General features: G+C 45.2%; 1 protein-coding gene across 1 annotated transcript in view; it reads right to left on the bottom strand.

Annotated features, from left to right (window-relative positions):
• Nucleotides 1–1,202: 1,202 nt before the first annotated feature.
• Nucleotides 1,203–13,093, bottom strand: part of Srbd1 (S1 RNA binding domain 1) — a 177,796-nt gene continuing 165,905 nt past the window's right edge. The window contains exons 20-21 of the mRNA XM_041631103.1: nt 4,635–4,819; nt 1,203–2,008 (exon numbers count right to left, since the gene is read on the bottom strand). Coding sequence (XP_041487037.1) covers nt 1,719–2,008; nt 4,635–4,819 — 475 coding nt within the window. The 3' untranslated portion in view covers nt 1,203–1,718. The remainder of the gene's footprint in view (nt 2,009–4,634; nt 4,820–13,093) is intronic.

Consider the following 13,093-nt stretch of genomic DNA (forward strand, 5'->3'; position numbering starts at 1 on the left):
CACAGACACTCCACACACCCCCGTGGAGACCGTCAGGTCCCTGTTCACACAGGTACTCCACACCCCGTCAGGTCACTGTTCACAGAGACACTCCACACCCCGTCAGGTCCCTGTTCACACAGACACTCCACACCCCGTCAGGTCCCTGTTCACACAGACACTCCACACCCCGTCAGGTCCCTGTTCACACAGACACTCCACACCCCGTCAGGTCCCTGTTCACACAGACACTCCACACACCCCCGTGGAGACCGTCAGGTCCCTGTTCACACAGATACTCCACACCCCGTCAGGTCACTGTTCACACAGATACTCCACACACTAACAGGTCACTGTTCACACAGATACTCCACACACTAACAGGTCACTGTTCACACAGACACTCCACACCCCGTCAGGTCCCTGTTCACACAGACACTCCACACACCCCCGTGGAGACCGTCAGGTCCCTGTTCACACAGGTACTCCACACCCCGTCAGGTCACTGTTCACAGAGACACTCCACACCCCGTCAGGTCCCTGTTCACACAGACACTCCACACCCCGTCAGGTCCCTGTTCACACAGACACTCCACACCCCGTCAGGTCCCTGTTCACACAGACACTCCACACCCCGTCAGGTCCCTGTTCACACAGACACTCCACACACCCCCGTGGAGACCGTCAGGTCCCTGTTCACACAGACACTCCACACCCCGTCAGGTCACTGTTCACAGAGACACTCCACACCCCGTCAGGTCCCTGTTCACACAGATACTCCACACACCCCCGTGGAGACCGTCAGGTCCCTGTTCACACAGATACTCCACACACTAACAGGTCACTGTTCACACAGATACACCTCTGGGCAAACCATGGCGGCAGCAGTGCTCAGCGGGGCTCTGCTCACCTCATTTGACCCCAGCTCTCAGGCAACACTTACCGTCTCCGCTGAACAACAAGAGTCGGGGGCACTTCCTCCACTGCTCTTGGCACATCTCACCTGATCTACATTTAGTCTTTTCGAAGGTCATTTTTATTCTGATTTGAAGTTTAATTCCAACAGTTAAGAGAATATGCCCTCTATGATAAGTTAATTAAAGTAATTCTTGACATTTCCAGACTCTTCCCAGTTCCCCAAAGGCACAATTTCACAAACTTTAATTCAGTGTGGTTTCTAGCATTCACTCAATGAACACAGCACACCAAAGTCACCAGCCAGTCATTTATTGTAGGGCCATACATAGTTCTTCTGAGGAACACACTGTCATTGACTTGATGGTCACAAATACATGATAATTTCTTTTACTGGTATATTTTTGCTCAGTTTGGTAAGGGAAAATAAAGATTATTATTAAAAAATTATAAATTGTGTGCAAAAGTCCTAATTTAACAACTGAAAAAATGGCAGGATTAAAGATTGCTAGTCCTGATATGTCAACCAACATCGTGCACTTCAAATAGAGAAAACAACCCACCCGGGTCCAAGACAGCAGATGCTAGCAGGAAGAAGTGAAGTCACCTGCTACAGAAGCGTAGAGCAAGTACAAAAGGTAAGAAAACTGCTGCCACCCAACCCATGGGAGGATATTAGGAGATGTTTTCTAAACGAGGAGTGTGACCAACACTTCTACCCAGGATCCCCTCTCATCTGCTGTCTAGGTTTGCTGAGCTTTGGCTTGTCCTTGAAAGCTGTAGAAATGAGGAAACACAATGGTGCTTGGCCTTCAGTGAGGGGCTCACAACACCCGAAGGAGGTCCAGCGAAATCCTAGATCTGGGGATGTCGATGTTGAGGACTTTGACTTCCACTTTCTCTCCAGGACCTAGGCCCAGGCTCCTTCTCTTCTTTGTTTTAGATAGCTTAGCTTCTGTTATGCTTCGTATAGGAATCAGACCCAACTTCCCGACTCCTATATCCACAAAAACCCCAAACAGAGTGGCATTCTCCACTTTGCCTGTAAGAACTGTCCCAACTTGTAGATCTTCCAGACACACTATGTTTCTCTTGAAGTCAGGTTTATCAAAATCTATGAGGAAAGAGGGTAAATGTTAGTATAACCAAGAAGGCGCTGCGCTGAGAGGTCTGGAGTTCACTGTGTACTGACTGATAGGGATGCTCAGATCAACAGCAGTCTCTGAGGGAAGACAAAAGGAGCTGAGTGCACAGGCTTGTCCTGAGAAAAAAATACATCCTGGGAGAAACAGTTTACACAGATGAGTCCGACACTGTCTTCTCTCTACAGTCTGTCTCACTAACGGGAACACGAGCAGTCTGTAAGGCCATGGACAGACAGTCTCCTTTTCTTTCTGGCAAAGGACTATTGGAGTGTCCCTTTGCTGGGGACCACACTGGACTACATGACAAACGCTCAGGAAAGGAGAGCCCTGGAGACACGAGAGCAGGAGTTAGCTTCCAGTTCCTGGATTCTTAAATTGTTTCAAGGTGGTGAAAGTTCCACTAGTTTCTGGACAAACGTGGGTGAAATCAAATGTTCTCTCTATACTTCTTCCCGCAATCCGGGAATTCAGGAGTCAATGTTTTCTGTTTCAAACATATTTATTCAATCAGGATACATAGGTTCTCTATTACCTATGGCTCAGAAACCCACACCAGTCAGAGCTAGCCTTCTCTCTCTTCCTTCACTTAAGCTGACTGAGTATTTACTTCCTCCCACCTCATGGCCAGGTGCTCAGCTGGATGCTAGATACACAGAGACAAAGATCCCGAGGTCCCCATCTCAGCCTTGACAGTCCTCTCCTGGCCCACCCCACTATCCACGCTTCTATTCACCAACACTAGCCCTTATAGAGTAGCACCCAGTCCATTCCCGCTTCCTCCGCAGCTGCTGCCTGCCCTGGCTAATTGCTGAGTTATTCTTTACAACTGAATTAACAACCACTCACCTTTCTCGTCCTCCCTCAGTCCAACCACCGTAAGATCAGGATCTTTTAGAAATAAGCTCCCCACTGCTATCAAACAAGCCCAAACCCAGGAAACCCAATTTCACTGTCCTCATTAAGCACCCCAATTGGGGACTGACTCTGAGATTTCACCTGATGCTGAATCCCAAAGCAGGAAACCTCGGGGAATTCCACCCACAGAGGGTGAGGGCTACTCAACGCCAGGTGAAACTCGGGCACCCAGGGCCAGGGCAGGATGGTCTCCAGGCCCATGCTTGAAAACTCCTCCTTTTCCTTGCAGAAGTCCAGTTGCTGCCAATCCCCAAAGGGCTCTGATCAGCTGCTCAGTTTAACTTTGCATGAAAGCCAGATTCAAGAGCTACTCAACGTGTTCCCCTAGATGGCTTGGGCCGCTGAGAAACCCAAAATCCTCCATGTACACGCAAATTTTAACACACTGAGAGCCAAGGCGGCAGTTAGGTCACTGTCATCGGCTTGCTCCTAAGTAAGAAAACTAACTTGCAAGAGAGCTTTGATAAAAAGGAACTGATTATGTCACTGAAAAAAACTGAAGTTTGATCAGTATAAGAAAGAATGAGGCTATTAAGACAGGAAACACTTTTGAGAAAATGGAGAAAAGAGATGTAATTCAAATACTATAATATGAAAATGCCCAAAATATGTCTATCCCCTCTCTACCTCCAAAGTATGACTCATCAGCATCCTGACCCTTTGAGAATGTGTTCAGTAGTAAAATGATAGTTCTCAAATATCTTGAAAACTGTAACTTAACAAGGGCAAAGGTTAGTTGCAAAGTCTGCTTAAAGAAACCTATTTGAAATTGTACTTGTCACGCTGGAAAGACCGGGTCTGTCTGCGTTCTGCTCAACAAGAGGCTCATTAAGGAAGGCCCTTTGCTTAGATGGGTTGACTGGGTGTTTGCCTTTGAGTCCTTAGTGCAACTGAGATAATGAAGCAATCAACAGTGTGATAGAAAAACCAAGATATCAGGAAAAGCCAATACAGGCTACCTGTGGCAAAAGTCTTTGTCAACCATCCAGTTGGTACATAGGCATGTCACCAATTTCACCCTGTGTGAGAGACATTGATCTTAGTGTTTCTGCAAAAGACAGCCATGGAATCCACATAGAGAGAAGCAGGCTTCTTGGCAGTTTCATCTGTGGGAGCAGCCACTTCACATGAAGGACAACTGGAAGGCTTTGATACCACTGGTCTTACTCAGTGTTTTATTTTCTCCAGTGGCAATTCGGTCTCAATGGGCCATTGCTCTCAATAACTATGGCTATTATACTTCCTTTACCCTCTACCTGCACAGAAAGCCAAGAGCATGCTAAATCAGAAAGATAATCAACACAGAGTTATCATCTATTTGTTCATCGTGTTCTGTGACATGGAATCCAGAAACCTGGAAGGCTGCAATTTAGGAAGAAGATTCACTTGGCATGAAGGGAAAATTTCATCTTCCAGCACTTCAGACAGAAGATAATTTACAGTACACTCAGGAGAGCACGCCTCTGTGCACACGGTGATGCATCATCTAGCTGGGTGCATTGCGAATCAACAGCGGGCAAGGAGTCAGAGCCCTGCTTCTGTTTGACTCGAGACACCAATTCTAGTTACTGCGGAGGTCACGGACAGGATGGCAGAATCTGTTCACTGCAGGCACTCGGCCGATCAAAGGTGATGGCGTAGCTATACGAAAGCATGGGCTTCACCTCAAGTTCAGCTTACCTGTTCGGAAGTCAAAGCCTTCGGGCTGGCTCAGACCGTCCATGATGACCTGTAAGGTGTGTGCTGTTGTCTGTAACCTCTCTGCAATCTTCTCTATACTTTCTTTTCTAAGAGATGAATTTATTTTTTGTTGCATTTCAGGCTTTCCAATCTCATGCAGCGTCCCACCAATGAATGACAAAAACCTTCCGTGGAAAAGAAAAGCCCAAATTCATCAGTAATACGACTTTTTACATTTTCTTTCATAGGTCATCTTCAAATTCTCTTTCCCCAGGTCACTATACATCAACTGGCCTTTGCTGTAATAAGTGATGGAGCTGAAGGGCATGTGGGCGGGGCAGGAGTGTATTTAAACTCTTGCGCTACTTCCCAAGGGCAGCACCCGACCAGAGTTGGCCCAGGAACATTTTACAGTATGCTGTTCATTACAATTCAGTGTCACACGCAGACTTTCTAGACAAGGCTGTCTGTACTTACCTCATGTTTCCTATGATTTTCAGTTAGGAAAACATTTGAATTTAGAGCACCAGTCACATACAATCTATTGGTGATACCAAAAGTCCAATATGGCATTTGTCAAGCATTGCCACATTCTGACAAACACTCTGCTCATGTCTTGCTGTATGTGTATATCTATGTGATGGGAGGGTGACCTGCCAGTACCAATGACACCAATGACACCGAGCCACATACACATGAAATTATCTAAAAATTTCAGGAGTATTCAGCAGGAAAATAAATACCAGAGGGCAACTAGGCATTTGTGAGTGCTCATAGAATGTGTAAGTGGCATGCATAAGAGAACCTGGAAACACCCCACAGCAACAATATAAAAGGGGGAATGTGAAAGAAAAAGTGATTTTTTTCCCAAAAGGAGGCAAGTAAAATCTCAAAGATATAATCTAAAGATGAATGTTCTTTTTATTCTTTATACATCACATACTGCAGTGTTTGCTATCTCCCTGCTTGCACAGATGCTACCCAATTATTGAGCAGAGGTAAAGCCATAGCAACACAAAACAAAAAACGATGGTTAGGATGCAGTTCCCTTCAGTTTCATGTGAGTTCTGGGTCATGGCTCCCTTTCTTGACATTCCTTGGCTGGGCATTTTTCTACATCATTAAGTTCCATTTCCTATGATTAATGGCACTTTAAAAATGTCAACACAGTAATCAGACAGATAGTGATACTAATGCCCTCAAATTCTTTCCTTTAAGAATGCCTCTTGAATACAGGAAGGGAAAAGGAAACTGCTGGAGGTCTGTCTCTAGATCTGGCCCACATGGCAGGCAACTGCACTGTGCAGAACTGGTTGCTTGCCATCCTGCCATCCTGATTCTCTGTTTGCACAGTGCTCAAGCAGAGCAGACCTCGTTCTTCAGTGATACTCTGGTGCTGATTATCCTGGTGGGAAAAGGCTCTCACCTCACATTTAACTAGGATGTCTCTTGGGCTGGTTCAAATGTGCAACCCTTCTACATTTCTGGAGCCACAGTTTTTATTTTAGAAGATCCTCCAGCATCCACCAAATTCTCATGAGGATCTATCTTGGTAAGCAGTCTCATAAAGAAGACAAGGAGTGATGCTTAGATCCTTCTTTGGACACGAGCATCCTCTGGAGACCAGGGATTCCCCAGCAGGTGGGGAGGCAGCCTGTGTGTTATACTGACTGACGAACAGCAGCACCAGGGCCAGCTGCTGGAGTTCCTACTGATAGGGTAGCGGACACAGGCAGTATCTCCACAGCTAACTCATTTTTCAATAACAGCCGCTCTTTGGACAGCCCTTTCTGATACTCACTAGTTTGGCTTTACTGTGTGTACAACTAGTTACTATGTAGAGCACCTTCCAGCACCTCAATACTCTGGCTCACACAATTAACTATTTGTTAAGATGCACAAAATTAGTGGACAATATACATATATATGAAAAGCATCTAGCAATTAGTAAAGCTATGGCAGAAAACTTCCCAAAGCACCCACTCAGCAGGCCACTTGGAGTCTTAAGATTGTATTGTATGTGAATACGTGTGCGCACGCGCGTACACACACGTACACACACACACACACACACACACACACACTGGAGAGATAGTAACTGCTACAAAATCACATTTATATAAAAAAGTCTGCTTTTAGTGACTGCGACTATAAGAAGAAAATGGGTTTGTTTAACCTAGGAGTGTATTTCCTATATCATTTTCATCCTCATGAAGCCTAAAGGCAGTAGCCACTGAAATCAATAAGAAAGTATCATGTTTGCTCCCAGCTAAAGCTCTGTATTAATCAACTTTATTTTTTAACAATAAAGGAACAAAGTTAAATAGTTCTTGCATTTTGAAAACTTCCTTGAAGTTGACCAGTCCACAGAAAAAACCAACAGAAGGGGGGGAAAACTGGGGAGGACCGGAGCAAGCACTGCGGCAGGTCTTACCCTACCTGGGTCTCGGGTACATTTGGCTGCCCAGGATAGGAGGGGACACTTCATGCTCAGGAGCTGCTCAGGAAAAGCATTCTCCAGATTCCAAATTTCCCTCTAGAATTGAGAACTAAGGCCAACACAAAGTACTTCCTAGCTCAAAAGTACAAAAGGAAAACACATCCTTGAAGCCTGGAACCAAGAATGAGCCCACAAAGATGAACATATGCCAAGCTCCGCTAGCTATACATCCTCATTTGATCCCAGCAATCTTCAAATGCAGAAAACAAAAATTGAGGGAGGCTTAATAGCCTGCCCATGGCCATGCAGCTACTCCTAGTCATTGGAGTTTCATCCCACACATAGGTGTCCGTGCCACTGAGTACACATAAAAATTACTGTTATATTTGGCAAGACAAAACTCAATGTGTTGGGAAATATCACACCAGCACAATTTAATGTCAGATCACTTCTAAACATTAGGCAGTTAACACCAAGAAAATCCCACAAAGAACTTACTATACACAGCTTTTAAATGGACAGTTCTCACACGTCAATGAGTTATTAAAACCATCATCTTGCTTTCTCTCCTGTCTCTGGAAGGCTTTTTCCATTTGCTAAGGACTGCCGTTGGAGCTGCTGTTTTTATTTAATATGTAATTTCATCCATCTTACTTAAAGTAAGAAAGTAGCATAAATGCAACAAATAAGCACATCATGTTCTTTTAGCACACATCTGCACAAAGTTAAAACAGACTTTGCAGCGGAGACACGCTTACCCTGCAAGTACAAAGCGACACAAGCTAACACTGCTGATGTTTTCAGCAGAAGCTTGCGACAAAGGCCAGGTCTTTCTCTACAAAGGAAAAGAAAAGTCTATGTAAAACTTTTCCCCCAAAGAGTAAGAAATTCTCCAGATTCATAAGACTTTGGAAATGACCATTCAGATTTCCGTAATCATTTCCAGCCCAGGGATTTAGGAGCAGAGGGGTTTGTTACATAGAGCAATGTGACACCCTGTGGAGCTCACAAGAACCTTGGTGATAGAACACCATGACTTTAAAAAAAAAAGCACATACGGTTTACAACCCATTGAGAGAGAGAGAGAGAGAGAGAGAGAGAGAGAGAGATGCTACCATAGCAAACTCCATGGTTTTCAGAGTTTTTCACAATTGCTTCATTTTATCCATTTATTATAGGAGTTTTGTCAACAAGTTAAAAATTCAACACAAGATCACGGCCATTTTGGAAGGAAAAGGAAACAGAGGGTAGGTCATGTATGGAGAAATTCCATGACATGGGGGAGATTTAGCTTTTAGGCTGGGGTTGTGTATTAAGTGGTGCACTGACTCAAAGTCCAGCAATGATTTGCTACTCTAAAGACTCCAGATACATGTATAGTTTCAAAGCTATTACTGGAACGAGGAGAGAAGAAACTTTAACACAGTGTGGCAAACAAGACCCCCTGCACCTCTGCCGCTGTATATCCAAGTTGGTGTATTTAGGGGCACTGTGCACAATGAGTTCCGTCTGGATTGATGGAGAGGGTGTCAACTTGACCGTATCAGATGTCTTGTGATCACATTGGGTGACAGCCATGGGGACTGCACTTTCATCACTAAGAACCTTCACATTTGTCCTAGGTAAACCAAGACATAGACCTGGGCCAGAACCCTTAACAATCTGTGCTGATACACACCCCAGAAGCAAGGGACAATCCAAGGAAAGTGCAGGTACAGAAGGCCCCAAAGCTGCCGACTGCTGCCCAGGAAAAGAGGGTAAGGAAGTGATAACGGAAATGGTATCTGAGTGGGTTTTCTTAATTTAATTAACCACAGAAAGAGCAAAGAACTCTCCATAAGAAAGAACAGCAGACAAGGCTTTAAGAATATAGAAAGATAAATATCCTGAGAGTTACAATGGGGCTGGCTGTGAAGACCCTCACACTCTGTCCTGGAAGTGCAATTTTAAACGGTATACACTATCTGGGCCAGAGTAGGGACAGATGACTTTAGAGCCATTTTGGGGCACTATTTAGAATGTCTTCAGAATGTCTCCTTCACTGGTGAGTAGCAGAAAGTCACTGAGAACCAAGAACCTGCTACCATTGATTGAGGAATACAGGGTCTTCTGCCCCCCCCCCCCACACACACCTCCTGCAGACCGATGAGATGATACACTTCCTTCCTTTTAAGGGCCATCAAAAATGCTCAGAAGCAGAACTCACTGCATGCCGCAGTAAATGCAAGGAGAACCTGTCCTCACGCAGCTGTTTCAATAAAACTCACAAGCTTCAGCACTTCAACATAGGGAATGAACTTTACTTAAAAAGACTTGCCAGTGATGGCTCAGTGGTTAAGAGCATTGCCTGCTCTTCCAAAGGACCCGAGTTCAATTCCCAGCAACCACAGGGTGGCTCACAACCATCTGTAAAGAGGTCTGGCGCCCTCTTCTGGCCTCTATTAGGACGATACCTGTTTAGAGACAGTTTCACCAAAGCATCTAAGATTGGTGAAGCAACAACCAATGTCATAAACAGCAATGATCACCTATTCCTGAACAACTGAACAACTTGCTATGAGTCATATGCTGTATAAGTATCACAGTTTAACTTAAAAGTCACAAGTGTGGGTGTATGCACGTGCGCACACACACACATAGACAGAGACAGAGAGACTGAAACAAAGGAGCCCAATGGTGGGGTTATGAGAGAATGACAGTGTCCCTGTTTGATCACCTCCTTTTCAGTGAGCCTAGGCGTTCTCAAATATATAATGAGGAGAATTTGCTAAAATCAGTCTTGTGACAAAACGCTAAGGCCAATTAAAAATACACTGGAAAAGCTTGCTTAGCCTGGTTCAGGAAGCAGTATTCATGTGGAGAGATTCGATATCAAGGAAACAGATCCTCGGCCTTGAATAAGCTTTCTAAGAACTCGGGGAAGAAGAGGCCAGTTGGGACACTGTCACTTCTGCCTATCCTCGGAGGCAGGGCTTCATGTTCAGACAGGTACACACTTTCAAAGTGCTCAAACATGCGTTCCACTCTCTGGAAAATCTTACTGCAGATGTAGCTTAAGAGATAAGAGACTCAAACGCCCCAGCGGTTAAGTGACCAGCACAGAGTCACACAGCTGGAGCCAAAGGGAAAGTTACAGTCCTCTCCATCTTCACTAACACTTTGACCCTGACTTTATAGGAGCTCCAGTGCAGACAGAAGATTCAGATTGCAGATAAAATTTGGCACCCAGAACTACTGCCTGGGAGCAATTTATTATTATTTTTTAAACCAAATTTGAAAGAAAGAAACTTTGGCTCTTTTTGAGTTACAGAGTAAGGGTTGAACAAAATTAAGTTAGTGGTTTCAAAGGCTGCAGCCTCTATATAGTTCAAAAACACTGTGTTTAGAATGAATATAATTTAATTTACTGCCTGTAAAGCCATAATGTGGATTAGTGCCTGCAACTATTTGAAAGAAGAGGGTAAATAAAGCAATAGTATTCAGAAGCACACAGGCTGCTGACGGAAGGAAAATCTGAAGCAAGTCACTCTAGTGTCACTTGGAGCAAGCCCAAGTGACAGGGAAAACTCCTAAGAGGCGAATTCCATACCACAAGGCCAATTGTCAATGACGTTCCTTTTAAAAACTAGCAGGAGCTTCCTAACATCCGCTGTTTGGGTAAATCTCCAGCAGCCCCTGAATGGCTAGGAGGCCTCTGTTTCAGTGGGGAAGGGAAGTGGAAGCAGCTCATTTATGATGGCATAGTATCAGAAGACAGGCTGAGACTCAAACCCACAGCTAGACTGGGAGCAGGAAGGTGAGAGAACAGGAGATAGAGTCAATCCCTTCCTGAGAGGCAGGCTCCAGACTGAGGGGTCTAAACCTGAGCAGGAGTGAACAAGGAGACAGACAGACAAATACTTGTATGGTGGAAGCCTCTAAAGGTAGCACAGTCCATGGCTGGCCTGCAGCTCCCTCTTCATTCTCCTTCACTGGGAGGAGCTGGCTGTTCTACAGACATTAGCAGAGAAACCAGTCCACTCCCTAGTCCCAGGAAGGGGTATTGATATGAATTAACAAAGCTAAATGTGCAAATTACAACCAGATCACAAGTTAGAATAACAGCCCCCTCACCACCACAGCCTTAGAGAAGCTATTGTGAGCCAGGCGGTGGTGGCGCACGCCTTTAATCCCAGCACTTGGGAGGCAGAGGCAGGCGGATCTCTGGGAGTTCGAGGCCAGCCTGGTCTACAAGAGCTAGTTCCGGGACAGGCACCAAAAGCTGAGAAAATCCTGTCTCGAAAAAACCAAAGAGAGAGAGAGAGAGAGAGAGAGAGAGAGAGAGAGAGAGCGTGCTTGGCTGATAGCACCTTCTTGACAACAGCAAAAATAGCAGCGATCACTACAGCTACTATTGTGTTCCAGGAACTAAGTATACGACATACATTAACTTACCCAGTCACATGAGATTGGCACTACTATTTTACTTATTTTACTTACAAGAACACTAAGGCTAGTGGTTTTAGGTCCAACAGCCAGGATATGATCAGGCAGTTTTGTTAGGAGCTTAACTGGGCTGTGCTGGAACAATGTGTATGGTATTTCCAGGAGTGCCATGGCCTGACCACCCATACTTCAGCAGGCAGGTGCTCTGTCATCATTCCCCACTCTTGTGAGAGCAGTTTTGATATGCAAACCTCCTGGGAACTACAGTGAGATGTTTAGATTAAGCAAATGGTTATCTATTATTGGCTAATGTTTGCAGCCTGCTTTCTCCAGGAAGACTGTCTTTCCAAGGCTGGAATTACAGGCTGCTCATTATGCCCATCTGCCTTTACTTGGTTCTGGATATCCAAACTCTGGTTCCCACACTTGTGTGCCAAGCGCTTTATCCTGAGTTGTCTTCCCAGACCACCTGTGCTTTTTCCACACACACACACACACATAAATAACTCCCTGCATTACACTTGTTTGTCATTAGAAGCTTTGCTCGTAGCTGGGCACAACTTAAGTGTAAGGTCACAAAACCTCTACAGACAGTTCTGAAAGAGAAGTGCAGGCAGCACAGACAGCCAACACTAAGAGTGTTAGGTACTGGAAGTGTGCCATCTGCCCCACTTGAGGGAGCTGCCCTACTGCTAGCCCATAGGTGCTGGTCTGGGTCCTCCTACCCACTGTGTGCATCCAATGGAGTCATTCTACTTCAGGTCTTAAAAACCCACTATAACTTCTCAATAAAAAGTTAACATTGACTGGTTTTTGTACACAAGTTTCACCCCTATCTATGGAAGCAGGGTGCCAAGTTTATGTGATTATTCTTGTCCTAGACCTGAATTTTACATTTACGGTTGTTGATGCTCTCAAAATACACCTTGCTGCAATGACTGTAAGAGGCAAAAACAGGCAGATCTGCAGTATTAAGGCAACTTGCACAGCTCCAGGAGGTCAGCACTGAGCTGATGGAACTGCTCTTTGAAATCTGCTCACCTGGCACATGACAACAGCACCACATACCTTCCTCTGGCTACACTGGCTCCTCTGGGAACCCGTCTTCTAAAGTGCTCCCTAACGGCAAAAATGGAAACAGCATATACTTTATCAAAATGAGTGCTGAGTGAGTCTTGACATGAAACTTCCTGGCATTTTTCAAGTTAAACTGAGAGCAGAGAAGCGCTGGAGCTTAACTATCAGCAATGCATCAGATTCTTAACCCAGCATTCTCTGGGTGAGTGCCAGGTCCCATGTGATGCAGAGGGCTCAGCAGCAGAACCTGCAGCAGGAGTTCCCTGCTCTCCTAAAGCAAGAAGGAAAATCAGGTACGTGCCTAGCTCCGATACCAACCAAAACGGTAGGACAAAGGGAGAGGAGGCAGGGAGGGGTGGGGGCCCTACACACGCTCTTGCTGGGCCTGCTTCCACTCATACTGCAGCAGCAATCAAACTACTCCCATATGGATATGTAAGGATTCCTCCACAACAAAATAACTGGCCTATAGCTTTCCTCCGCTTGTCCGGTCTGTAAACTCTGAGAGGGCACTGGA

The sequence above is a fragment of the Microtus oregoni genome, unplaced genomic scaffold, assembly GCF_018167655.1.
Source record: "Microtus oregoni isolate MIOR12 unplaced genomic scaffold, Mior012 000036F_ref0000092, whole genome shotgun sequence".
NCBI classification, from domain to species: Eukaryota; Metazoa; Chordata; class Mammalia; order Rodentia; family Cricetidae; genus Microtus; species Microtus oregoni.